Source organism: Cetorhinus maximus, chromosome 10 (genome assembly GCF_964194155.1).
Source record: "Cetorhinus maximus chromosome 10, sCetMax3.hap1.1, whole genome shotgun sequence".
NCBI classification, from domain to species: Eukaryota; Metazoa; Chordata; class Chondrichthyes; order Lamniformes; family Cetorhinidae; genus Cetorhinus; species Cetorhinus maximus.
In genome coordinates this window covers 7,095,985-7,122,619 of record NC_135888.1, presented here as the reverse complement: position 1 = coordinate 7,122,619, position 26,635 = coordinate 7,095,985, and the positions used below count along the sequence as shown (strand labels likewise).

Here is a 26,635-nt window from a genome sequence, read left to right as displayed (position 1 = left end):
TAATTTTAAACAATTTTTGTAGGGGAGTGAAGGTTAATTCTGTTCTGTTATACTTTGTTTTCTGAATTAGGCTTAATGTATCAAATGTTTAGAAAATTAACTTGATCGTGGTTGCAAACTCTTGGAGAGAATTCCATAACAGGATGAGCATTGTGATGTATGTTTTTTTTGGTTTAGTCTACTTGTTGTGTAAATGACCTAACCAGTAAGTTCTTGGCTTGTTTTCTAGTTTAAAATTGTCCTTATACTACTATGAGCATTTGTATTAATAAGTATGTTTTCATACATGGTCATTGCATGGAAATGATGACCCTTTTGTTATCATGCACGACATCTCTGAATCTTGTGCTTTCTGTTGTTATTGTATTGTAAGGAGTCATTTTTGTTGGTGGTTTATGGGTGATTTATTCATTGGTAGGGAGGTTGTGTCTTTGATTGTGATAGAATTTGACAGTGCTATTTCAAACAACAATTTCATTTTTCAAGTTGCCTGAATGTGTTGTGAAATTACTGGTATGTTGCCCCAAAGTCATCTTTTTTTTGAAAGTTAAAACCTCTGATGCATTATGGCTTCTCCATTTCTATTGAAGATGTTGAATCTTTACTGGAGGATGGTCCCATGGGCACCAATGCTTTGCTTAAGTGACTATCATTCACTTGTTAACCTTCATGATGGGTGTTAGTAGACCATTTGATGATAAAGGCTATTATCTCAATTGAGACGGATTCTTCCTCACACACATGCATGTAGCAGCTCCAGCAAAAGTAGCTGCACAATGACACTAAATGATTTTATTTTTCTCCTTTGTCGCCCTAGCTATGGGTATTGTACCTAATTGCAGTATACCTATGGCTGCCCCAGGAAAAATCAGCCATCTCAACATAGACCAAGAATCAAAACTGGGATATCCTGCTAGTCTGCTTCTTTGGTTACTTAATCTTTTGCAGTTACCTCCAGTGGATAAGCTTGCTGAGCGTTTTGTTGGCTTAATAGCTGCATTACCCAATATGCTTGAATAAAATGGATGCAATGCAAGCAAGTTACACAATTGAGGCCCCTATGCTTAAATAATAAGCCATTTAGCATGGTTACATGAGATTTCACAGAACTAAATGTAATAAATTGCTTTTGAAATACAGTATTATGCAGACAAAATTAGAGATAAAATCAGTGCAAGTAGCTTGAAACTGTCTGTCCCTTCACTGTGCCATAACTGATCAGTTTGTCTCACAGGCAATGTCTCAATTTCTTTCAGTAATCTAGACAATGTATGTTCCTTGTTACCAATCACATGGATGGAATGACTGTGATACATTTTACTCTTTGTGGGATTAGGTGAGGTGCTGATTTTTATACCGTAATGTAAATATCCAAAATATGTAAGGCAGTTCTTGCAGTTCACTTTACTAATATAAAGTTTATTGTTAGTTTTCAGTATTGAATCTGGAAGGAGCCATGACAGCAGGTGGAGGAACTGATGATGATATCCCTTTGGGAGAGAGGAAGACAGTTACTGATTTTTGCTACTTACTAGATAAATCCAAACAGCTCTTCAATGGTTTAAGGTCAGTGCTTTAGATCAATTGGATTCGCCTTATTTAGAGAGAATTGCATAATGACTTTACCTTTGCATCTATCACTTTTTTCTATAAGAAAGGATCATTTTAATTAATATTTCCCTTAACAATTTTCCTGGTGAAACTTTTTCATTGTGTATACTGTGTTCATGTTCCACTAATGTGTCTGAATGTTAGATATTTTTCTCTAGCTATTATGCTTCAAAAAGGTCAAATGGTTTTCCTCTTGTGGCCTTTAATACATAACTTCTGCCAGCTGGTGATTTGTTTTTCCTTATCAAATAATTCCTAAAAGAGATGCCTGGTTGAAATGCTATTTGAAAAAACTGTTGTCTTGAAGACTGGAGAGTCAGGGTGAATTCAATGGCCTGGTTTTAGTATCTTTCAAAAGAAAAATATATTAAACAATTTTATTTAAGAAATAATATGTTGTGATTCAGTGGAATGTATATGCTCATTGGTTATTGGAAATTGTGATATATTCTGAAAGGTGCAGCATGAGGCCTAATTATGTGGGGATGGCATGTGAGATGCCAAATGAATGTTGAAGCACAAAAGCATAAAACTGCAACTGCTTCATAGAGGCTGTAAATCAGGAGTATAACTACTGGTGATGGTGATGACAGCAATTGGTGCTGCACTAATTGTGTTCACTGATATCTAAATATGCAAAAAGCTTGATATACTCTGAAGAAAGAAAATGTTGTTATGGATAGCTTTTTACAGGAAAGGAGCGATTATAGTTTCAAGTTGTCTAAAATTGATACTCCAAAAAACAATGGATGCAAATAGTTGTGAATTACCTTCTTGTAAAAATGATTTAGATTTTTTTTATTTTAAAGAAAATATTTGTTTTGCAGCCGTAGAAGAACTTACTGTGCACAAAGCCTTAATAAAGAACTAAACTCATGATGTACATTGTAATATGGCAATCAAAAAGCTAAATGTTCATGGCTTAGGGCTGCCTGACTCCCATCCCTATGCTCTCCTATCTAACAGCTTCAATATTACTGTGCCCTGAAAGATCCGCAAACAGATTAAAGTTGACTCAACCTGCATACAAAATTATTCAACTGATATTGAATTTGAAATGTATGAAATGCAGTTGTTGTGGGTTCAAATGGCACAAGTGTCACTTTGCTACAATCTCCTTTTTGGATGGAATGCTGGTTGTTTCTTTTTGGTAACCAGAATTCAGAGGGAATCGTGCTCTAATAACCTCTGCTACTGTCCCCAATTATATTGATCATCATGTGGGAATGTTCTTCATAAGATATGTTTAAAGCTGACATGAAAAACACTAATATAGTTTTAAATGCATGCAGGTGTGTGGAACTAACTCCAGATGCTTAGTGATAGCATAAGGAATCATTTTATTCAATGGAAATTTGTAATATTTACAGGAGATGGGTTTCCAGCGTCATTGTTACAGCAGAGTTTCCTCCATTTATGTTTTGACTGTCAACAAATGTTAGTCAATGATATTTGGTCAGTGTGAAAGAGCTACTGAAAATAGTGGAACATGCCAACTGGCGATGGGAAGGAAAGAGTGGTCCATGTTTTGCTGCAAGCATGTCTCTGAGCATTTTAGTACACTGTGTACTTATCTGCTTACACTCTGTCTAGTTTCTCTATCGTTTCCTGCATGCTATCCATTCCTGTTTCCTTGACCCCATTTTTGCTAAACTGCTAATCCAGCTTCCCTTCCTGGTCTACATGCTGGGCCATGGTGTAAATAATTCTCTCTCCTCAGGCAGTATACTCCTGTCTCGGGTCTGTTGTGATCATCCTTTCTTAAAACAAACACCCTTAACTCATCACCAACTGCTGCCACATTTCTAATCTCCCTTTCATCTATTGCTCTTTGGCACTACCCCCTCTCTCTTTCCAAATTTCCTAATTAACACCTAATCAGATTTTGCACCTCCCATTGTACTAAAATAGTCCTAACCAAAATCATGATCGACATTCTTTGTGATTGTGATAAATTATACTTTTTTTTTTGCCTTCATCTCCCTACCACCTTTGGCATGCACCAGCTTTTCCAACTGCTCTCCTGTATTGTCCAGCTTGGCAGGACTGTCCTTTCTTCCATTTCCTGTGACCAGAGAATCTCTAGCAATGGCTTCTGTCCCTGTCCCTGCACTGACACCTTGTCATTTCTTTTAGGATCCATTCTTGAACCCTCTCCTTTTCCTCATTTAACATATCACTTGGCAACAACATCTTGAGGTATTGGATTAGCTTCCTTGTATACTCTGACACCCAGCTCCCTCCCTTCACCACTTTTCTTGACCCTCCACCTTGTCCGACGTCCAATCTTTAATGGGCTGCTATTTCTTCCAGCCACAGTGAGAATAGAAAGAACAAAGTTGTCGTTTTCAGGCCATTGTCCATTCTCTTTTTTAGTTCTATCCCCCTCCCTGGCCACAGACTTAGACTCAACTAGGTTGCTTGAAACTTTGGTGCCCTGTTTCCAACTCCATATCCTATACATTCTAAAGACTGTCTACTCCAATTTCTGTAACTGCCTGCCTTCACCTCTACCTCATTCCCCTTTCCACTGAAACCCTCATCCAAATCTGTTCCTGCCCAGATTTAATTACTCTAATCCACTAACCTTCATAAACTTGAGACCATCCTAAACTCTGCACTGTACCTCACGTCCTGCTTTCCTATTACTCGTGTCCTTGTTGATACACATTGGCCTTGCTGACCCAATACCACAAATTTAAAATTCTTATCCTCAAACCTTTCTGTATCTCCCTATTTCTGTAGCACTCCAACCTCAATCTTGGTTTTCTGAGGCTGCTTGTATATCCTGTTCCTTTTATACTTTGGCAGCCTATGCCTTTTCAGCCTTGGCTTCATGCTTTTGAACTCCCTCCCTGCTTCTCCTTCTTCTCACAGACCTGTTTTAAAATCCACCTCTATGACCAAGCTTTAGGTCATTCCTAATTTTTCCTTCTGTGACTTATGGTTCTGTAAAGGACCGTGGGCTATTTTTCTACATTAAATGGATCATATGAATGTTAGTTGTTATAGTTGATTATTTTCAGCCAGCCAGCTGAAAGATCCAGTTTGGTTCATGTTATGAGTGAAGATTATGAAATATAACTAAAAGTGATACACTAATTGTTGAGGTCATGCTACTGTACAGAATCCCTGGTAATTCATCTTGAAAGCCAAATGTCAGGTCAGCTGGGATAAAGATAACTGCAGTATATGAGAGCAAAAGAAGTGAAGAAAAATTCCCTTTGGCCTCTTTTGATCTAAAATATAGATGACTGCTGTGCCCTTTAACCTCATACTGTCTACCTATATCTTATTATGGCATTCACCGTGTGTTTTTGACAAATAAAGCGTGAACTGTAACCCACGGTGACTGCTGAACAATATAAAGCCTTACAAAAATGTTTCAGGCTGAACAGATCTTTAAGAATCACAACTGAAATAAGCTACTGATGAATATATTAAACTTATTGCAGTCAGCTGTACCTTGCGTATTTCAGCTGTGTGAAGTTGAGATAAACTATAGTCTGCAAGTATATCCAAAGTTCTGGAAAATATGAATCATCGGCCTGAACCTTCTGAGGAGGAACAGCAATCACCATCGGATTGCTGCTCCGCTCCTATTGTTCTGTGCCATGACGGAGCTCCACATTTCTGCCCAGGCCCTCCAATCCTAGCTTCTTCAGAAACGCCAAGCGTCCCTTCAATGGAACTGCTTCCTAGTGGTGCTGGATCGTCAGGGGAAGATGAGCCATGCCCCTTCTTTACAGCAGTAGCTGCTCTAATCTGGTAAGTGTCCGCTAACACACTGAAAAGCTGTTTAAATGTCCCAAAGCTTTTCAATGTGTTAGTTAATGTGGGTATGAGTGAATTGGTGAATGTTTAAGTGAGTAAGGTGGCAGGTGGTGGGTGGGGTAATCAGGTCAGATTGTTACCCAGGAATTAGACTAGGATTTTTCTTTTTAACATTGCCTGGGTAACTATCCAGTAAGTAAATCGGAATGGCCTGAAGCCTCTGACTCTAACTCAGAGTTGGATATTTTTTTGAAGGGTCCCAGGGAGCAGGGGAATTAGATGATCCGGAGACCGGAAGATCTGGACCATCAACCTTTTAAGCTCCATAACTGAGGATATTGGTAAAGTTCTCATTAGATAAAATTTTCCAAATTACATTGCCACCCTTTGGTTTATAAATGGTTTGTTTCAGCATAGAAATTAAATATTGCATTAGGTTAGGATTATAAAATAGCCAGCCAGCATCACTCTGACCATAATCCTGCAACAAGAAATCTTCCTTGTGTTACAGTTCCAAGCTTAACACTTTGTATGGCCTGCATTTACTTCCTCCAGATTTGCAATGTTCTTGTGACAGCAGTGCAATTTAGCGAGGCTGAGGTAGTCAAAGCTTACAAAACTTTTCTATCTCTAGAGTTATGGATCTTGAGGCCTTTTTTCTTGTTAGGGCATGATCTGTGTATTGAGCCATAGAATGTTACAATGCAGAAATGGGCCATTTGGCCTACCAAACCATGCTAGTATTTTTCTCTAATCCTTCTGTTGTACCCTTTTAATATTTCTTTTTTTCAAGCAACTATCTAATCCCTTTTAAAGTAATTTCTGGACTGTTTCAAAAGTTGGTGACAAAGGGATCCATATAATAAACACCTCTGCATGAAATTTTTTCATCCTAACCTTATAAGTCCTTTTATGATTAATTTAAATTTGCGTCCTAATGCTGTCGTCTCAGACAGGCAACTGTTTTAAGTAGTGGGAACTATCTAACTCTTAACCTTAATGGTGATTGCTTTGAGCTCTAGTGTGTCAATTGCTAAAACTTGCCACAAGCCAGAAGTGGAAGGGTGCACCTTCCATTGTTTTTCTTTACCCATTGTGATGCTCCTTCATGCCAGCAACAGAACTCAGTTAGGGGAGGTGATGTAGACCCAGGGTAATGCTCTGGGGACCCAGGTTCAATTCCCTCCACAGCAGATAGTGGAATTGGGATTAAATAAAAATCTGGAATTAAAAGTCTAATGATGACCATGAAAGCTTTGTCGATTGTTGTAAAAACCCATCTGGTTCACTAATGTCCTTTAGGGAAGGAAATCTGCCATCCTTACCTGGTATGGCCTACGTGTGGCTCCAGACCCACAGCAATGTGGTTGACTCTTAAATGCCCTCTGAACAAGGGCAGTTGGGGATGGGCAATAAATGCTGACCTAGCCAGTGATGCCTACACCCATGAATGAATAAAAAAAAAAATAGGAGACCTGCTTCCAGATTCATGTTCTTAGTGTAGTATATCATGCAATATGGTAAAGCTGAGTGACTATAGCTGAGATCAGAAATTCCTAGAGTGGGGAGTTATGGGCCTAAACTGGCATCTTGAAACACTTTAATATTATGGTACAAGTTCAGTACACTATGGCATTCTTTAGTTTTTATTGAAAATGGTCTCCAACGGAACCACATTTTATAAAATGGCCAAATCTTAGGTAAATAAACTCACTTTTGCATTGGGCAATGAAGCAAGTTAATTTAGGGTGCCAGATGTAGAGTTGGAAACCAGCTGCTGCTTATTGGTTGAAGATAGGACACTCCGTACATCAGTAGTTATGCTTAGACGTTGACTTGAGATTGTGAACGAGTACAGTATGTGCTGACTTCATTGTACTGCAAAGAAAATTGGGTGAGTTTCTGAATTGAAAAGGATTAGAGGAATAGGTTTTGGGAGGAATGTGAGGGGCCATTGAGGGTGGTGGGATGGGGGAAAAAATTGGAAACAACAGCTCCTAACTTACAACTTAGTACAGCACTTCAGACAAGGGGCAGATGCACTGTTAAACTACAATATCTAAAACTTGCTGTCTAAATTGTGCAGCTCTGCTGTTTTGCAAGAATGGCAAAATGAATGGAGAAAAGAAGGCTGAGAGGAGACTTGATAGAGGTATTCAAGATCCTGAGGGGTATGGACAGGGTCAATAGTGAGAAACTGTTCCCATTCAAGAGAGCATCAAGAACTAGAGGGCACAGATTCAAAATAATTGGCAAAAGGAATAAACGTGATTTGAGGAAAATATTTTTCACCCAGAGGGTGGCTGGAGCCTAGAGCAAACTTCCTGAAAGAGTGGTGGATGCTGGTTCGATTGAGGTATTCAAAAGGGAATTGGATTGCTACCCGAGAAGAGAGAATATGCAAGGTTACTGGGATAAGGCAGGGGAGTGGAACAGGTGGAATGCTCTTTGAGAGAGCCAGTGCAGATTTGATGGGTTGAATGGCCACCGTTTGCACTGTAAAGATACTGTGATACCTAGCTGTCTGGCTCACCAGTGAAATGCATTGTAGGACATGAAATTATGTTTGCCTGCTAGATACAAACTAACTCCCCACAGAAGGTTTAAGCCTTGTTTATTTTAAAATTTATGTTTTAATAATATGGAAAGTGTTAATTATTCCCATCAGCCATCCTGACACTGAAAATTAACAATACAACTGTGGAATCTCATTGCTTCAGGCTACAATTATTGGAGACTTAAAAAATGTGGATTTGAAACAAAATGCACTGTTTTTTCCTTTTTCTCTCGCTGTCCTGGTCCAATTGTCTTCTCTCTCTCAATTTGTTTCTGTACCTGATTTGGCACTGAATTCACCCACTCTAATTTATAGTTCTTTCTCCAGTCTTGCACAGCTAATTTCACAGTCCTTCAATCTGATTTCATTAAGGAGATATATGGTTGCTTTCCCTGTTCACCCAGGTCCCAGATGTCCAGTTTCCCTCACTGCAACATTATCAGCTTGCACTTTGAGCAACTTGCCACACAAGCTTTTAAAACCCAAACTGACAAGTCTAACTAATGGAAATTGCAGTTACATGTCTTAGCCAGAATAAATTATGGCCAGTTGCTTCTCCTGCAACCCCAAGGTGCTCAAGTGCTGGTGTTACAGACACTGCCAATGCTGTTCTGACTGGTTGTAATTTATCAGGAAGTTACTAAGGTTGACGGACCTTATTTACTTTTGTCTCCTTAATTGCTGTGTTTGCCTCTGTTCTTTATTATGTCCATTAGTGCTTGCAATTGGTAGATACAAATGTGTTAAAAACAAAAAACTACAAATGTGTGTTCAAAGACCTAGCATTGCATTGCACAGGTGCTGTGCTGCTATGATCCCAGTATAATGTAAGTATTATGTAGGGTGTAAAATAACTGGTGACATGGTGTTCGATAAAACAACAAACATTTCTAATATTTATAGAAGGGCTGAAATTCTAGAGAGAAGTGTAAAATGTTTTAGTAAATGTATGCATATGTGAAATGAAGCTCGAACTGCTACTTGTCAACTTATTTACCACTTGCACTTAGATTTTAAGAAAATGAAATTTACATATTTGTCCTTTGAAAATGATAGGCTGACTACAGTTCAGATTGACTTAATGTAGTCAAATTCCCAGTGATATCTGAATAAGACTGAATAATATATTTCTTTAATTGGGTGTAGTTTAATAGTGTACGCAATCAAAATTTCTTGCCTATTTCTCCAAGATATCAGTGGCCCTCTAAATCTGGCCTCCTTGAGGATCCCTGATTTTAATCAGTCCACCATTGGTGGCTGTACTTTCAGTTTCCTAGGCTCTAAGCTCTGGAATGTCCTCCTTAAACCTCTCTGCCTCTCCACCTTGCATTCCTCCTTAAAATCTACCCCGTTGACCAAGTTTTTGATCATTTCAATTAATATCTCTTTCTCTGGCTTGATGTCATATTTTATTTTACAATGCTCCTGTGAAGTACCTTGGGACATTTTATTACATTAAAGGAGCTATATAAATACAAGTTGTTGTGAGTAATATAAAGCTATATAGTTTACAGATCACAACCCTGAAGAAATTTAAGCGACCTTTTGTGTGTAATGCCTTTTTTCTTGTAACATTTTCATGATAAATCAATACAATAGCTTTAACTTTAAAGATGAGCATCCTGCAAATGTTGTGGTAGTAAATCGAGTTGAGGATTACATTTCTTCCTTTTCTATTGAGTAGACAGGCAGCATTGATAGATAAATTGCTGACTAATTGTTTAACATAGTCAAATCATCAAAGGTTAAAAATGAAGCCAAGAATTTCTGACTAGTTTTTGTCATTGTTACATGAGGGAATGAAATTCGAACTTTGAATGATCTATTGGATCTCCCTGCACCTCTCTCATTCTCAAACTGTGAGCCAGTGGAGTTTTAGTCAGATTTAGAACCTTAAAAGAAAAACAATTTTCATCTTTGGCTACATTTCACTTACATTGTTCTTGAATTTGAATGTCATATTATTTCCTTTGTAAAAATAAACAGAAGTTTTGGGATGTTATTTTGATAGAAGTTGAAATGTCAGCTGTGACAGTGTCCAAAGTTGACACAAGATGGTTGGCTGGAGGCAGCAGGGGGGGTGCATGTGCAGGCCTAGCACCTGTGCTGTGGATCTCCAGCGGCATTTCGGGTGGAGGGGCAGCCTATGTCTGACGAATTGTTGTAGGAGTGATCTTGCAACAGTGGGGCTGCTGTTCATTGTGTTGGAGGGGGAGTATGTTTTCCGTACTTTTAGTTTCCTGTGTTGGTCCAGCCTCTGAGGGGGCTTGGAAGCCCGTGATCCTGTGACCTGGGGTGCGACATGAACACGGGCCCTCTGATCATGTGATCAGGCTGGGAAGAAGACAGCGATGGCACAGTTTAAGAAAGGTGAAAATGAAGGCTATATCCAGGAATGAATACAAAGTGATTGCAACTATTGCTTTTATTGATTGACCAGACTGGGCCAAAGAATGCACAGGGTTGTCACTGAGGGTTCGGATAAAGGAGATATTGGTGGATCCACGTCATCAAGACTGTCATTTTGGTGAAGACTACTGATGGAACCCGGGTTGACTGGGAGCTGCTGTAAAAGGAGAATTGGTAGTTAAATGTTTAAAGAAAAAGAGCTGGCAGTTCAGATCTTTGAAGAAATTTTGTGGCTGAAATTAGTGTATTGTATGCTGAGTGACTGCCCACTAAATACTTGAGATCTATCTTTCTTCTATCTGCTGTGTAATTTATAATATGTATTGACAGTGATTTGTCAGTTAATTCATGTTTAGTTTATGTTGATTTTGGTTTGATTGTTAAAGTATAAGTTATAAAAAGTGAAATCTTGTCCATTGTTTTTTCGTTGGAGTTGTTCAATAAATTTGGCTCTTTAGACTTGTTGGCCTACATGGGGATCTTAAGACCAGTGGAATGGAAATTATTCCAACATACGATTTTAAGGATTCTAGATATTGAAAAATATGAATTTGTTTTAAGAATTGGCCCTAAGAATGTGCAAATTAAATTTTGGTACACCTGAATAATTATAATAAAGCTCAAATGTACATTGGGTGTATTTAACGTAAAACACTCTAATTTTTGTGTGTATCTTAACTTGAGAGCAAGAGATAATGCTGAAGTAAATTCCTAAAAATAAGCAAAATTTGAAGCTATCGGAAGCAATTCAAGTTTGTATTAAATGGATGTAGTTGCCACAATAGCCATTAAAAGGATTTCCAACTGAACATTACAGAATAATCATAAACTGCCATATCTAAGTAATGTCAACAAATGCAGGAAAATGGCGATACAATATTGAGTTGTCAATCATAACAAAAATGTAGCTTGTTTTTGAAAAGACTATGAGCTGGATTGAGTGGATCATGTCTGGTTTCTGCAGTATAATGATACGGGACAAAATAGAAATACACAAAAATGGCTGGAAGAGGACTGAGTAATACAGTGAATTCATCATAAAGACATCCTTGCCTGATGTGAAATGCAAGGTCATTTAAGCTGATGGGCTATCATCAGACAGGATTTAATTTCATTCCACGGCCCATTAATTTCCCATCTTTGCAGGCAGTAATAATGCCCACAAGAACTATACAGTGACAGACCAAAAAAAGCAACCCTTTAACTGTAAAAAAAAAATTAAGAAGCTAGGTCAGCTGCATCACTTTCAGTGTCAGTCAATTAAGGTGCCTTTTTTGGGTAATGGTAATACAATGAGAGAAGGAAGATCATTGATTATTTATCTCCATTCATAACCTGACATTTAACATTTTGTTTACAAAGCTATTTGGATGTGAAACTCTGTAGTCACCTATTTTGGTCATATTTGTTTAAAAAAATTAACGAGGAATTATCTTTTTTCATTTGTATAGCAATGAAAATAGACTCTTTAGACTTAAATTTCTGAACATTGCATTTGAGCGTCGAATACAAGCTCTAAGATAAATATTGAAGTTGTACATTATGCTGTACACACCCATGCTGTGCAAAATGGTAAGATTCCTTTGCCTAGATCTCCTGCATGTCTCCATAGATAGGGCGGACAAATTAAAGTATCATTGAAGCAAGCTCTCGTGTGATCCTTATTACCTGTTTTTAGAAGATTGTAAGCAGAGGCTAAGTATTTACTACATGTTCCTGGATAGAGGGTGTTCAGGAAAGATGGGGAACGAGGAAAAAGTGGAGGGTTGGGGAATTGATTAAAGGGAATATTGCAGTGCTGGAGATAGACCATGTCATGGAGGGGTCAAGGACAGAATCTTTGGTTGGTGTTAAACAATAGAGACGCTGTTACACTAATGAGTGTCTTTTATAGGTCACCAACGAGTGGCAAAGATATAGATGGGGAAATTTGCAGGGTAAGTTATAATTATGAGATTTATAAGATTATGTTTTGAGACTGTCTTTAAGATGAAATGAAAGGGGTCTTGTGACCTATTCTGAAGTCTGCCTGATGGCAAGCCTGGATGATTTCACAATTAGAGATTAAAGGGGTAAAAGCAAAAAACTGCAGATGCTGGAAATCCAAAACAAAAACAAAAATACCTGGAAAAGCTCAGCAGGTCTGGCAGCATCTGCGGAGAGGAGCACAGTTAACGTTTCGAGTCCGAATGACCCTTCAACAGAACGACCCTTAAGGGTCATTCGGACTCGAAACGTTAACTGTGCTCCTCTCTGCAGATACTGCCAGACCTGCTGAGTTTTTCCAGGTATTTTTGTTTTTGTGTTAGAGATTAAAGGGGGTCCAAATTGTTTTATTGGGAAGGAAGTACAAGGTATTTACACTTGGAGACAATGGCAACACCCTGTGTGCTAACAGTGGATAGACTGAGTCTTCAGCGTCCAAGAAAAGTGTTGAGAATGTCAAGTTGTAAATAGTTGTTCTTTAAACTGTCCATTTACTTTCAAGATAAAAGAGAGTTTGTGTCTCAAGGATAGCTAATCAGCATTTCTACCTGGGTACAAGACCCATGTGATTCATGTTGTTATGGAGATGGGCCTTGAGAGGGTTAGGGTTTCTAAGATAACCCTGAAACTCATAGACAAATTAGTAGGCCAGCAGCTGGGATGGGGAGAACTGCTATAGGCGGCAAAGAAAGCCTGGCTGTATTGAACAATTTCCTTCACACAGCCCATTTTCAGCATACCTTACAGTGAAATCTCCAACTAATGAGCGTTGCGTTTAGTGTTTTTATTAACCCACCTCTGATGGGCCAGGTGGACCATTCTCCTCTGTCATATTTCTGTCTCTTCTCTCTCATGACTTGTGAATGGATTTTTGTTGTAATGGAGCTAGATAAAACAAATGAACCATTAAGAATCTGAGAAATATCCTCCTGCTACCTGGAAACAGTCAATTTTAATTAAAAGAAGAAAGTGAAGATTGGAACGGCCAGGATAACGATGCATTAGCTGCAGCTGATGGGGAAGTGAATTAACTACAGATCTACCAAGGAAAGAATTGAAATCCTCCAAAAAATCCAATGTATTTTTCATTTCCTTTCCAGGGAAAACACGTCCAACTCCCTTGAATCCTTCCATCCCTTTCTTTATAAATTGTACAAGCATTGAAGGTGACAGTGACTTGTGGAACAATGTGCAATTATTGACCTCAGGCTGAGCTTAGAACCATAGAAAAGTTACAGCACAGAAGGAGGCCATTCGGCCCATCTTGTCCATGCCGGCCCATAGCCCTGCAGCTTACTGCACTTTAGGTGCAGATCCAGGTACTTTTTAAAAGAGTTTAAAGTTTCTGCCTCTACCACCAACTTGGGCAGCGAATTCCAGACACTCACTACCATGTATCCGCTCTGTCAGCACGACTGCCTACTAGTGTTTCAGTACCTGATTCTGCCCCCGCTTTTGGTCATCTGCACTAATCTCTTTTTCTGTGGTTCGGTGTTGAATTTTGCTTGACAGCACTCTAAGAAGCACCTTGGGATGCTTAACCATGCTAAAGATGCTATATAAATTCAAGTTGTTAGAATTGATCTGTGATGAGGCTGAAAGAATTCTGACGTCGGCAGTGTGGGTTTTTTGGATTATAGCTCCAAATAAATTATTGAAATAACGACATTTATTGAATTATAAGTTTAACAATATAAATATATAGTCCATGTTTTGTCTTTCAACTTTATTAGCTGTCTTTTATCCACCTAACCCCCATCCCTTGTCCTCTGCCTCTTAGTCTGGCCCACTGGCATGCTTTTGTATTGCTGAAAAAAATACTTTTTTTGTGGAAGCTTTTCGCCTTGCACTCATCAGGACAATTCGCAAGAAAATACCAATGTCAGGGGAAACAACATATTTAAAATGTATGAGAAGAGAGTGCTGATTGGTTGGCTAGTGGACTCTGATTGGTAGAGGTGTTGCCATGGAGACTGCACCAGTGGATGGTGACTGATAGTTAACTGTCAAACAGTTTTTGAGTTCTGCTTTAATTACACCATGTATGTCCAAATAGCTGGTGTTGCTATGGGATCCCTTCTAGGTCCAGCTCTCGCAAACATCTTTGTTGGGTTCCATGAGAAATATGTCTTCGATGGACTGACATTCAACCCCTTACCCCTTTCATGTTTCTGATGTGTGGATGATATGTTTGTTATATTTAAATCCACAGCTGCATATAATAATTTACGTGCATGTCTTAATGGGCTCCATCCTGTGCTCAAATTCATCATTGAAGTGCAGCAGTCAAATTAACTCTCTTTCCTTGACGTACTAGTTGAGAAACTGCCAGGGGGTTCTGTACCACGTCTTCCGCAAGCCTATCTTCACTGGTCAATACATGCGTTTGGACTCTTACAGTTCTATGTGCTATAAGATTGACCTTATTGGCAACCTTGTAAATTGGGCCTGAGCCATTTGCTCACCATGCAAGCTTGATGCTGAAATAGGGCTACCCTGACCAGATCATTTTGGGCTGTATGTCACACAAACTCATGAATGGACCCAAGGCCATCACTTCTGGCCCTGAAAAGTGCCCAGTCTACCTCGGATTACCCTGGAAGGGCAAGGTATCTCAAATATTTGAGCAACAGGTGAAGCTGGTGGTTTCATGCTGCTACTATGCAGTAGCAACACGCGTGGTATTCGCCACTAACTGTATGCTGCCGTCGAGCGAAAAAGATGTTCTACACATCACGCACATGAGTAATGTGGTATATGAATTTCGACACCAGTGTGATGCTAGGTATGTAGGCCGTATGTCCTAAAGACTGGCAAATCGTATTCCTTTCCAGGCAAGGCACAGACCATACCCAATCAGCCCGTGTTTGCAAAACTCAAAACACAGTGTCCAGCATTAGATGTAATTCTGCGATTGGACAACATTTGCTAAATAATCCTCAGTGTGTTAAGAATTACAACCAATTTAAGATTATCAGTCGGGTTTGCAGTGTGGTGCATTTCTGTGTACTGGAAGCTACATATATTAATACACAGGGCCCTGTCCTTTGCAGACAGACAAAACGCATACACGCATTGCTCCTGTTTCAGCTAAACAAAACAGGTGACAGCCATTCGCTGGTTCATCCCCCAGGGCAATGTCTTGACCAATCAGAGTCAAGTTTTCTGGTTTCAATTTGAAGCAATGCTTGGCAGTTAACAGTCAGTCACTATCCACTGGTGCACTCTCCGTGGCAAAGCCTCTACTAATCAGAGCCCACTTGCTAACCGATCAGCACTCTCTTCTCATACAGTATAAATATATTTCCTGACATTGGTATTTTCTTGTGAATTGTCCTGATTAGTGCAAGACGAAAACTTTTGACAAAAAATGTTTCTTTTTCAGCAATACTTAAGTTCTGTACTGACAGACGATTATTAGCTTGCTTTTACAAATTTAGCTCATGGCTCTAAAATAAATACAGATTATTCTCTTACAGGGATTTACCTCAGTATGGACAGAAACAATGGCAGTCATATTTTGGACGTACTTTCGATGTTTACACTAAGCTCTGGAAGTTCCAACAGCAGCACAGGTTGGGAGAAATTTTGCTTTACAAACTGTTCGATCAAATATTTTGTTTTCAGCAAGTTACTCCAGAATAAAGAAAATAGATAAATAGTTGATGATCCAATCATCTGATGTCCTTTGGTTTCAGGTTTAGTTCCAGGAAGTGTCGCTCGTACAGTGTACCAGGCTAGATGAAATTACTACCAATGTACAATTGAGATTGTAGGCGTCATTCTTCGCAATGAGTAGTTTCTATTAAGAGTGAGGTTAACTTCTTGTAGAACATTTACATTTAATCTGTTTATATTTCACTTAAGCATTGAGGGGAGTTTGTGTGTAGGAACTTATATAGCATATGTTTGACAGTGCATTCATATGCAGAAATGCATGTATTTCCAGTATTGATGAGAGTTGTCCAACATGCTGCAGTTTGTTCATGTTTGACGATGCTATTCTAACCACCAGGTGAAAAGATTTAATTGCAGCATGGTTGACAGTGTTCTTACTATCACAGTTTTACTCAGATTTTGGTGTGAAGGTGTTGCTGAGTATGTGTATATTTAACTTGACTTTATGCAGGAGTGAATAGAATGTGGAACTTGCTACCACGAGGTGTAGTTCAGGCAAATAGCATAGATGTATTGAAGAGGCAGATAGATAACCACACGAGGGAGAAAAACAATAGAAAGATGTATTGATGTGGATAGATGAAGTAAAGTGGGAGGAGGTCCATGTGGAGCATAGATAAGTTGGACTGAATGGCCTGTTTCTCTCTTGTAAATTTTATGTAGTATAATGTTGAGTCCAACTTGGTTTTAGACTGCTTGATGATATCTGTATGGAAAGAGGAAGATTATACTTCCAACAACCCAATTAATCTTGCTTACCTTGATGAAACTGGAGGTGAAGCACTGTGTTTTGAAGTGGTCAGATAAAGCTAATTTTTCTGTAAATTGTATGCTCAAATTGCTGGAGGAAATGGATAAGGGCCTCATTCTGTTGGGTGGAAAAAACATATGAGCCTTTGTGATGTTACAATCTCACTGTGTTCGAGATGTTGCCATGTGATCAATTTTGCATATATTAGAAATTGGTTGTATTTTGCTCCCTGTTACCTCACATTCAATTATTAGTCGTGGCTTTAAAATGATTGCATGTTGCATTTAATTGGCACCATAAAACCACTGTTTATTGAATATACAAGTATCAAGTTAAGAGAAATTCTAACAGTTGTTTTGAAAGTTTAGTTCATATATGCAGTATGCCTCATGCCTCGTGCATGGTTGTATGTGCAGTATGCATTTTTTTGTTATTTGTCCATCTTTCATCCTAGGCAAATTCTGGACAATAGGTATGGTCTGAAGAGATGGCAGATTGGAGAAATTGCTTCAAAAATAGGACAACTCTATTACCATTATTAGTAAGTTTGATTTTTGAAATGATCAAAAGCAAATTAATTACCATGGCAACTTTGAAAAATCACTTGTTTTTATTTTTTCTTTCATGGGATGTGGGCATCGCTTACAAAGCCAGCATTTGTTGCCCATCCCTAATTGCCCATGAACTTGGTAGGCCATTTCAGAGAGCAGTTAAGAGTCAACAATATTGCTGTGGATCTGGAGTCACATGTAGGCCAGATCAGGTAAGGACAGAAGATTCCCTTCCCTAAAGGGCATTAGTGCAACAATTGTCGATAGTTTCCTGGTCACCATTGCTGAGACTAGTTTTCATTTCCACATATTTATTTTTAATTAACTGATTCTACCAGCTGCTGTGGTGGGATTTGAACCCATGTCCCCAGAGCATAAGCCTGGGTCTCTGGATTACAAGTCCAGTGACATTATCACTACACCAACAGCTCCCTCTATTTAAAGCACCGATTCTTCCTGACACAGCACCATGTCCTCTTTGTTGTCGGATTTATGCAACTGACTGAGTTTTATGCAGTCAATCAACATTTCAGACATTTGTGGATGAAAATTAACTAAATTAAATTTAAACTTCTTACGGCTTGGTTGTAATGGCCCTGTTCTGCCTTGGCTCCTCCCTTGTCCTTCGGCTGCTTTGCTTGGGGATCAAACTTTGTTGCGCAAAGATGGCGATGGAAGTTATGTCTGAAGAAATTTCGGCTTGCAATAAGAATTGTAAATAAGAATTACTGACATCTGATGCCGGTGGAGTGGGAATTCCTGACCTCACAACAGCTTTGTGAAATCTGGAATTGCTCCCCACAATTAGCAGCAACACCAGTTAGCGTGAAAAGAAATTTAATAACAAGATTTTGCAACAATATGCATACCTACAATGTTTCCCAAGAACTGAGAAAAACCTCTCTAATGTTGGATATACCTGCACTTTAAGTTATGACCAGCATGTATTTCACTGCATATTCAGCGCATCTACATGATCGAAACCAATATTCAGGGTGGCTGTTCACAATTTTTGAAGTGACTGCTGAATTTTCTGTTGTACATGCACTCTTCACTCTTTGGAGGTTGCAGATGAATTCTTCTTTCTCTTTCCTCTGTGCTCAATTTATGGCCCCAACTTGCTTCAAACTCCTGTAATCTGTTAACCTGTGGGAGGTGCAGGAAAAAGTAAACATGCATGGGAGTGGCAAGAGCAAATGAATAAGGAAAATAAGAAAGAGAAGAAATAAAGGAGGATAGGAAAAAAGAGAGGAGAGAATAGACCAAGAGAAAAGGTGGAAAGAGGAAACAAAAACTTTTCTGCAGACCTAACTTGTGTGAATAGCCTGAAAAAGCTTGAAAACACTTGACTTTTTTCTTTAAAGAGAACAAAATTTAAAGTTGGCTAGCATTTTTGTAGGCTTTGTGGGGGGGGTTTTTGTGGGGCCTGTAAGAGCGGGATATGTGGCAGATGGGGTGACTTAACTAGGCGGGAGCTGAAGTTTTCCTTTCCCAATGGTGGGCACAAATTCAGAAATTAACTGTCTGTGGCAGGTTAGGCCTAATGTCATTCCTCCTCTGACAGATTCCTACTTGTAATACATTTGCATGCCACGAATACTCATAATATTAAAACTGTTGGTACTTATGTCCTAACTTCATGATAGTGTCAGTGGCGCACGAGAGTCTTGTGGCAGCCAATTCGTGTTAGTTTAAAGATAGCAGGAAACAATTGGCTATTTGCAGCTGTGTCTGAGGTCAGCAGTTTTCTCCTTTGATATCTGGCACAAGGGAGGGGAGCAGGAGAATGGCAGCTTGTGTGAAGGCCCGGGACTGGCAAGTGAGAGTCATGGCTGTGGGGGTGGGTGTGTGTAAAGTGGAGTGAAGGGCATTGAGATTTGGAAGATGGATCCAGGAGAGGACAGAGGATGGGGTCCAGGGGCATTGAGGAGTGGGGGGATGTGCTTTGTGACCTGGGTGTGATTTTGGTGGCGGGTGATGGGCGTGGGGAGGTGGTGGGGAAAGTCAGTCAAGGTAAGAAAATGAGGAGCCTAAAAAGGTGGTGTCTACACTGTCCACATGTGGGCCCATCAGTGTTGGCTGGCAGAGGGAACGTTTATGGTCATTGAGGGGGCTGATTCAGTTGGGGGCAGGTCCAGTATGAGGGCTGGTCCTGGATCTAACAAATTCTAAGGATGATGTGGGGAGGGCCTAGAATCAGAAGGGGGGTGGGTTGATGGGAATGGGTGTAGGCTCAGGGGGAGGGATGGCATGTCCAAATGGAGGGTGACAGGGCCCAGGGTAAGTGTGGTGGAGGGTGCGGGGGTAGTTGAAGGGTTATGGAGAGAAGGTCCCAGGTGATGTTGGGAGAGTCGAGGGTGATGGGGACAAGCATGAAGGTGATAGGAGGAGGTGAAGGGTAACGACTTTGATCTCAAACCTGACGCGTACCATTTTTTCCAAAATGTCTCCAAACTCTCAATCGGTAGCCAGGATTGGCGATTGAAGTTGGAGGAACTCAGTGGGGTGAGTGGAGCTTTGGTCAGTGCAATGATTTGAAAATCTCATTGATCATCAGTGCTATGGATGAAATCCGTGGAGGCACTTGTTCTTATTTCGCTGTCTGCTTTCTTCATACAGCTCAACTAACTATAGGTCTCAAACACCCAATAGTCAGCAACCTCAGGAGCAAGAGGAAAGGCTGCGCCAAAGGAGAGCTCTTGCTGCTCAACAACAGAGACTACAAAGCCAGCCGGCAGTGCCAGAGGGAGAGGCTGCTCAAAATGCAGCCATCCAGGGAAGGCATCGTAGGAGACGGGCACTTGCACGTCAACGCATCCTCAGGATCATAGTGAACTACCTTCAGATGTCGAAGAGGGAATGTCATAGACAACTGAGGATGTACTAAGAAATGGTCACTGAGATATGTGGCATTGTTCACCAAGGCCTGCAACCACATGGATTTGGTGGGAGCCCCATGTAGGTCTCAAGGTTACTGTGGCACCGAATTTTTTTGCCAGTGGTGGATTCTAAAGCTCAATGGACGACGTGTGTCATATCGCAGGCTGTCACACACACATGCAACAAGAAGGCGATTGATGCCCTCTTCCCCTGTGCCAATGAATTCATGCATTTTTCCACATGATGACAGCCAGGCTGAAAGGTCATCAGCCTTCAAGGCCATTGTTTGTTTCCCTTGAGTGCAGGGGGTCATCGATTGCACTCATGTGGCCATTAGAGCACCTGGGTCTAGCCAGCTGCATTTGTCAATTGCAAAGAGTTTCACTCTTTAAATGTGCAACTGGTCTGTGACCACTGGGGACAAATCATGCAGGTCTGTGCTCGTTTGCTAGAGTGCTGCCACGACACACACATCTTGCACAACCCACAGTTCCCAGAGCTGTTTGAGACCCCAGCCCAGGTCGATGGCAGAATCCTGGGTGATACGGCTATCCCCTGCGGACATGGCTGATGACACAATTGAGGCATCCCCAGAGTGCAGCAGAAGAGTGGTGCAATCAAGCTCACGCCTCCACCAGAACAATAATTGAACACACCATTGGTTTGCTCAAAATACGCTTCTGCTGCTTTAAACATTCTGGAGGGGCTCTGCAGTTTGCACCACAGAGGGTGTTGCAAAGTCTGCTGTGCAATGCAACAACATGGCCATGCAATGTGGTCATCTGTTACAAATGATATCCAGGAGGAGCATCACTCCTCCTCAGATGAGGATGAATTTGTATGTGCCTGAGGAGGAGGTGGCCACGAATGTGAATGACCTTCTTGATGCCAAGGCCATGGAAAGATATGCATGAGAGATGAGGGATGAAATTATACAATAAGTCCTCAGTTAAAGTTTGCATTGCTGAAAATTGCGACTTTAAGTAAGACAAATTTAAGTGAAAACAAAAACAGAATTACCTGGAAAAACTCAGCAGGTCTGGCAGCATCGGTGGAGAAGAAATCAGTTAACGTTTCAAGTCTTCATGACCCTTCGGCAGAACTGAGTATAGTTAGGAGAAAGGTGAAATATAAGCTGGTTTAAGGTGGGGGGGGTGGGGGGAGAGAGAAGTTGAGGGTGTGGTGATTGTGGAGATAAGCAAGCAGTGATAGGAGCAGATAATCAAAAGATGTCACAGACAAAAGGATCAAAGAGGTGTTGAAGGTGGTGATATTGTCTAAGAAAAGTGCTAATTAAGAATGGAAGACAGGATAATCAAGGTACAGCTCTAGTGGGGGTGGGGTGGAAAGACTAACAAAGTTTTAGTTTTAGATTTAAAAATAATGGAAATAGGTGGGAAAAGAAGAATCTATATAAATTATTGAAAAAAAAGGGAGGGGGGGAGAAACGGGGTGGGGATGGGGGGAGGGGGAGTTTAAGATCTAAAGTTGTTGAATTCAATATTCAGCCCGGAAGGCTGTAAAGTGCCTAGTCGGAAGATGAGGTGCTGTTCCTCCAGTTTGCGTTGGGCTTCACTGGAACAATGCAGCAAGCCAAGGACAGACATGTGGGCAAGAGAACAGGGTGGAGTGTTAAAATGGCAGGCGACAGGGAGGTTTGGGTCTTTCTTGCGGACAGACCGCAGGTGTTCTGCAAAGCGGTCGCCCAGTTTGCGTTTGGTCTCTCCAATGTAGAGGAGACCGCATTGGGAGCAACGAATGCAGTAGACTAAGTTAGGGGAAATGCTGCTTCACTTGAAAGGAGTGTTTGGGCCCTTGGACGGTGAGGAGAGAGGAAGTGAAGGGGCAGGTGTTGCATCTTCTGCGTGGGCATGGGGAGGTGCCATAGGTGGGGGTTGAGGAGTAGGGGGTGATGGAGGAGTTGGCCAGGGTTTCCCGGAGGGAACGATCCCTACGGAATGCCGTCAGGGGGGGTGAAGGGAAGATGTGTTTGGTGGTGGCATCATGCTGGAGTTGGCGGAAATGGCGGAGGATGATCCTTTGAATGCGGAGGCTGGTGGGGTGATAAGTGAGGACAAGGGGGACCCTATCATGTTTCTGGGAAGGAGGAGAAGGCGTGAGGGCGGATGCGTGGGATATGGGCCGGACACGGTTGAGGGCCCTGTCAACGACCGTGGGTGGAAAACCTCGGTTAAGGAAGAAGGAGGACATGTCAGAGGAGCTGGACTCCATCCCATTCTCTCAGTTCCTTCGCCTCCGTCGCATCTGTTCTGATGACGCTACCTTCAAAAACAGTTCCTCTGACATGTCCTCCTTCTTCCTTAACCGAGGTTTTCCACCCACGGTCGTTGACAGGGCCCTCAACCCTCAACTTCTCTCTCCCCCCGCCCCCCCACCTTAAACCAGCTTATATTTCACCTTTCTCCTAACTATACTCAGTTCTGCCGAAGGGTCATGAAGACACGAAACGTTAACTGATTTCTTCTCCACCGATGCTGCCAGACCTGCTGAGTTTTTCCAGGTAATTCTGTTTTTGTTTTGGATTTCCAGCATCCGCAGTAGCTTTTAGCTTTTTGTTTTTATCTCTAAATTTAAGTGAATCATGAGTTCCGTAAGGAGTCAGGTTTCTTTGGACATTTCTTGCCTAGAAAAAACAACATACAAGTTGAAATACTGTAGCGTACATATACAGCATTGTGCATTCCTAGCTGGAATAACTTGCTAAATGAAATAAATCACTGAATATAAGAGAAATACTGTATAAATTCAAATTGGATAATACTAAATCACTCAAACAAGCCCTGAGCAGCACAGCTTTTGTGTCTCACCCATAGCATTCCTGAAATTCAGCTCAACATTTTGCTAAGATTAAAAACAAAATACTGTGGATGCTGGAAATCTGAAATAAAAACAGAAAATGCTGGAAAAACTCAGCAGGTCTGGCAGCATCTGTGGAGAGAAACAGAGTTAACGTTTCGAGTCCGTATGACTTCTTCAGAGCTCTGCATGTGTGTCTCTTGCTCCTGCGCATTGTGTTGCTCCTTTCTCACTTGTTTTTCGGAGCCTGACAGTCTGCAGCTTTTGAGCCCCTGTCCCGGGCTGCTGGGTGTGGGCCCTGGATGGAGCCAGGGGCCCTGCTCCCTCTGCCCCGCCCCGGCTTACTCGCACTTCACCACCTGATCTTGCAGTCTGCAGCTTCCTGTCCATGCCCTGCACTCCTGCTCCTGGATCTTGAGCCTTGCTCTCTCTGCAGTCCCAGCCTGTCGTGATGGTGGTGATGGCAGCTCCAACATCAGACTATGGCAGCAGTTGGCCCAGAGTGCAGACAACGTGAAAGAGAAAATGGCGGTGCAATTCAAAACAACAAGCCCTAAATAAAGCATAAACGATGTTAAAGTGAAATGACTTAAGTGGGACTACTTAAAGTGAGGAGTTACTTTATACACACAGTTCGCTCTTGAGAGGGGCCCAGACATCACCATTGTGCCTTTGCCACAACTCTGTTGCTTTCTTTGGATGAAGACCTACCCCTGCCATCCCCTCTTGCAGAGCAACCTCTAAACCTGCGTGCTATGTCACCTAGAATAACACGAGGAGCTTTGTCATACGCACACACTCAATATAGGTACATCTGTGCAGCACTTAAACATATGTACATCAGCATATCATGACCAATAAATGTGATCAGTCTCCACCTTTACAATTCTTTGAGTGTACCTGCACCATTTAAGTTATCCTCATTGAGAGTCACCTCAGACAATATCCTTAACAGTGTGTAGAAGGGAGGACTAGCTGAGCCTGCATGTTAAACCATGTCCTACAGACTAGTGAGTACAAAACTGGGAAACTCATGAATATTCAATAAAGAATGCACACAAATGCAAATCATCATCTTCCACAATGAGGGCAATGTCCCTACATTCTCAGTAACCATCAATGAGTGCAAACCATGGTGTGTGCCATTAAATTTAGCTCTCTGACTATGCTAGTCCCCAAAAATGATTATCCCAAAAATGATTATGTATGCATTGTGTATGCAAAAACAATGCATTGTGCACTATTTACATGTGATATACATACATATATATATTTATGAAACACCCGTGCCACCTTTGTGCTCGTAATATCTTTGTTTTCTTTTCCTACAACTCCGTCTAGGTACAACCCCAATATCACCAGATGAGGTGGAGGCAGTCTCCTCAGTGTTGTCCCCCATTTCCTTGGATGATTGTGGCGAGTGTCCTCTGGAACCATGGGGCCTACTGGGGGGCCTCCTGAACTAGTGCATGGACTACGACTGCCGGAATTAACGGGTCAATGTTGGAGGGGATTAGTAGCCACTGCTAACCCTGGGCGTGCCTTGAGAGGAAGTCCCTGGAGTAGCTGTCACATGCTCCTCCTCCATTTTGGTGCACAGTGGCATTTCCCTGTCTCCCTGAGGAGATGAGACACCTCAAGGAAGTTCCAAGTGCCTCTCGCCTAGCTGCTGTTGCACTGAGTCCAGGGCTAGAGCGATGAAATGCAGGTCAGAGCACATATAGATCAGATGCTCAACCTGGCTCTCCATGGCTGTCGCCACCCTCTCCATGGAGGAAGCCATGCACTCTCAAAATTGGGACATCACAGAACTCACTGCTTGGATGGACTTCTCCATCACATGTGCAAAGCTGCATGTGATCACTGGCATCTCTGACGCATTTTCCCCTAACTTTTTCTGTATGCCCAGCAGGCTAATTGTGGCCTCGACCAGAGGCCTGTCATCAGCCTGGGGCTCAGCAAGGGCCTGATCTCCATCAGTCCTCCGGGTACCAGGGGACCTGCAATCACAGTCTCCCTCAGCGCTTGCACATGTGTGCAATGTGGTCACCAGATCATGACCCCAATTCTACACATGATCTCTGCACTGGCAGAGGTTTCTGATGAGGCAGGTGATGGTGTATCCTCTGGAGCATTGGTCTCATTGCCCCCACAGGAGGATGACTTCTTCCTTGTCTGTGGCCTAGTCCGTGCGTGGAGATGTCCTGTGGTGGAGAATAAACAGAAGGACATTAAGCAACAGCACAGTTTGAGCATTTTCTCATGTGCCTCCTGTGTCCCCACATGCCACCACCAGTATGATTGCCTTTTGATCCTTCTGCCCAGCTATTCCAACCTCACTTTCTGCTATTGGCTGTCTCCCCTCCACTCCTGTGAGCTGGGTGACCACCTCCTTTGTTCAGGTGAGGATTCTTAGATTGGCCATTCCACTCCTGTTTTGGCTCTCTCCCTAGCATTATTCATCTGTTTGTCCTGCATGACAAGGTCCAGAGTTAGCGACATGCCAAGTGAAACCTAATCCCCTTGTCTGCATACATCCACATCACACACCCTGGCCTATCATTTTCAGATTACACCCAAGCACAAAGAATAGGCAGGTCATTCACCCGTTTTCTGCACTGCACTCAGCTTTTGCTATGGATTCCCCAGTTGTTCACCTCCTCCGCCACTTCCGTCCAGGCCACCTCGGTCAGGCAGGAGTACCTTCTGATACCATCTGCAGAAAAAAATACCACCTGCCTTTCTCTGGCCTAGAGGAGAACCTGCAGGGAGGCATCGCTGAACTGTGGGGTGTGTCCCTGTTTAGGCTTTGACATCTTGAGGTACAAGGGGCTTGGATATGAGGGGTTGGGGGCCAGCACAAGAAGAATGGTATGGAGGGAATGATTTAGTGGGGCAGATTGAGGAGGGGTGAGTTTGATTAGGGGAAGCAGCAAGAAATGGATCTACTGAACTGGAAGGTTGTGGCCCTGATGCAGAGCCTTCTGTTTGTGTAGGAGGCTCTTTTATAGCCCACCCTACCTGCTGCATTGCAGACTGACGACAGGTTTCACCAATGAACAGCTTCTCTGCCACATGATCACATGTCAGCCGTGCACCCCACTGACATTTTACATTTTCATTAGAATTGCGTGGGAGCTGGCAAAAAGCAAGAGAGCAGAAGTGGCACCCACTTTCTGTTGTGCCATCAGGAATGACATGCCACAGATAAATATCACCCTTTGTTTCTCAAAGCTTTTATTTCCCCTTTGCATCATTTTAACCGATAACCGCACCCTTTCCAATATAATGCTGTCTTATTTTTCTTTTCTTTGTTTCCCCACCATCCCATTCTTTAGCTTGCGTACTTCTGAAACCAGTTATCTGAATGAAGCATTTTCCTTCTACTCTGCAATAAGACAAAGGGCCTACTACTCCCAAGTCACTAAAGAGGATAGGTATGCTAATCTATATGATTTCACAATTATCTTTTGTGTATTTATAACTACAAATACAAAGTGTTGCAGGCATAACTCTGTTACGGAGATGGTTACAACTAAAGTTTTGTCTGCTGAAATACCCTTGCAAGATTTGTTCTTTTCTTTTAATGGTCAACGATTTTGATGTTTTAACAAATGCTGT

At 41.6% G+C, this 26,635-nt stretch overlaps 1 protein-coding gene across 3 annotated transcripts in view; it reads left to right on the top strand.

The window, feature by feature from the left end:
• The first annotated feature begins 1,429 nt into the window (after positions 1–1,429).
• scai (suppressor of cancer cell invasion) overlaps positions 1,430–26,635 on the top strand; it is a 99,863-nt gene continuing 74,657 nt past the window's right edge. For 2 of the 3 annotated variants that reach the window (XM_078549881.1, XM_078549883.1), the window contains exons 1-4: positions 1,430–1,566; positions 15,817–15,912; positions 17,221–17,307; positions 26,353–26,451. In XM_078549881.1, the coding sequence (XP_078406007.1) occupies positions 1,457–1,566; positions 15,817–15,912; positions 17,221–17,307; positions 26,353–26,451 (392 nt within the window). In that variant the 5' untranslated portion in view covers positions 1,430–1,456. Of the gene's footprint in view, positions 1,567–15,816; positions 15,913–17,220; positions 17,308–17,368; positions 17,530–26,352; positions 26,452–26,635 lie in introns of those variants that run through there. The other variant, XM_078549882.1, reaches the window with a different exon arrangement.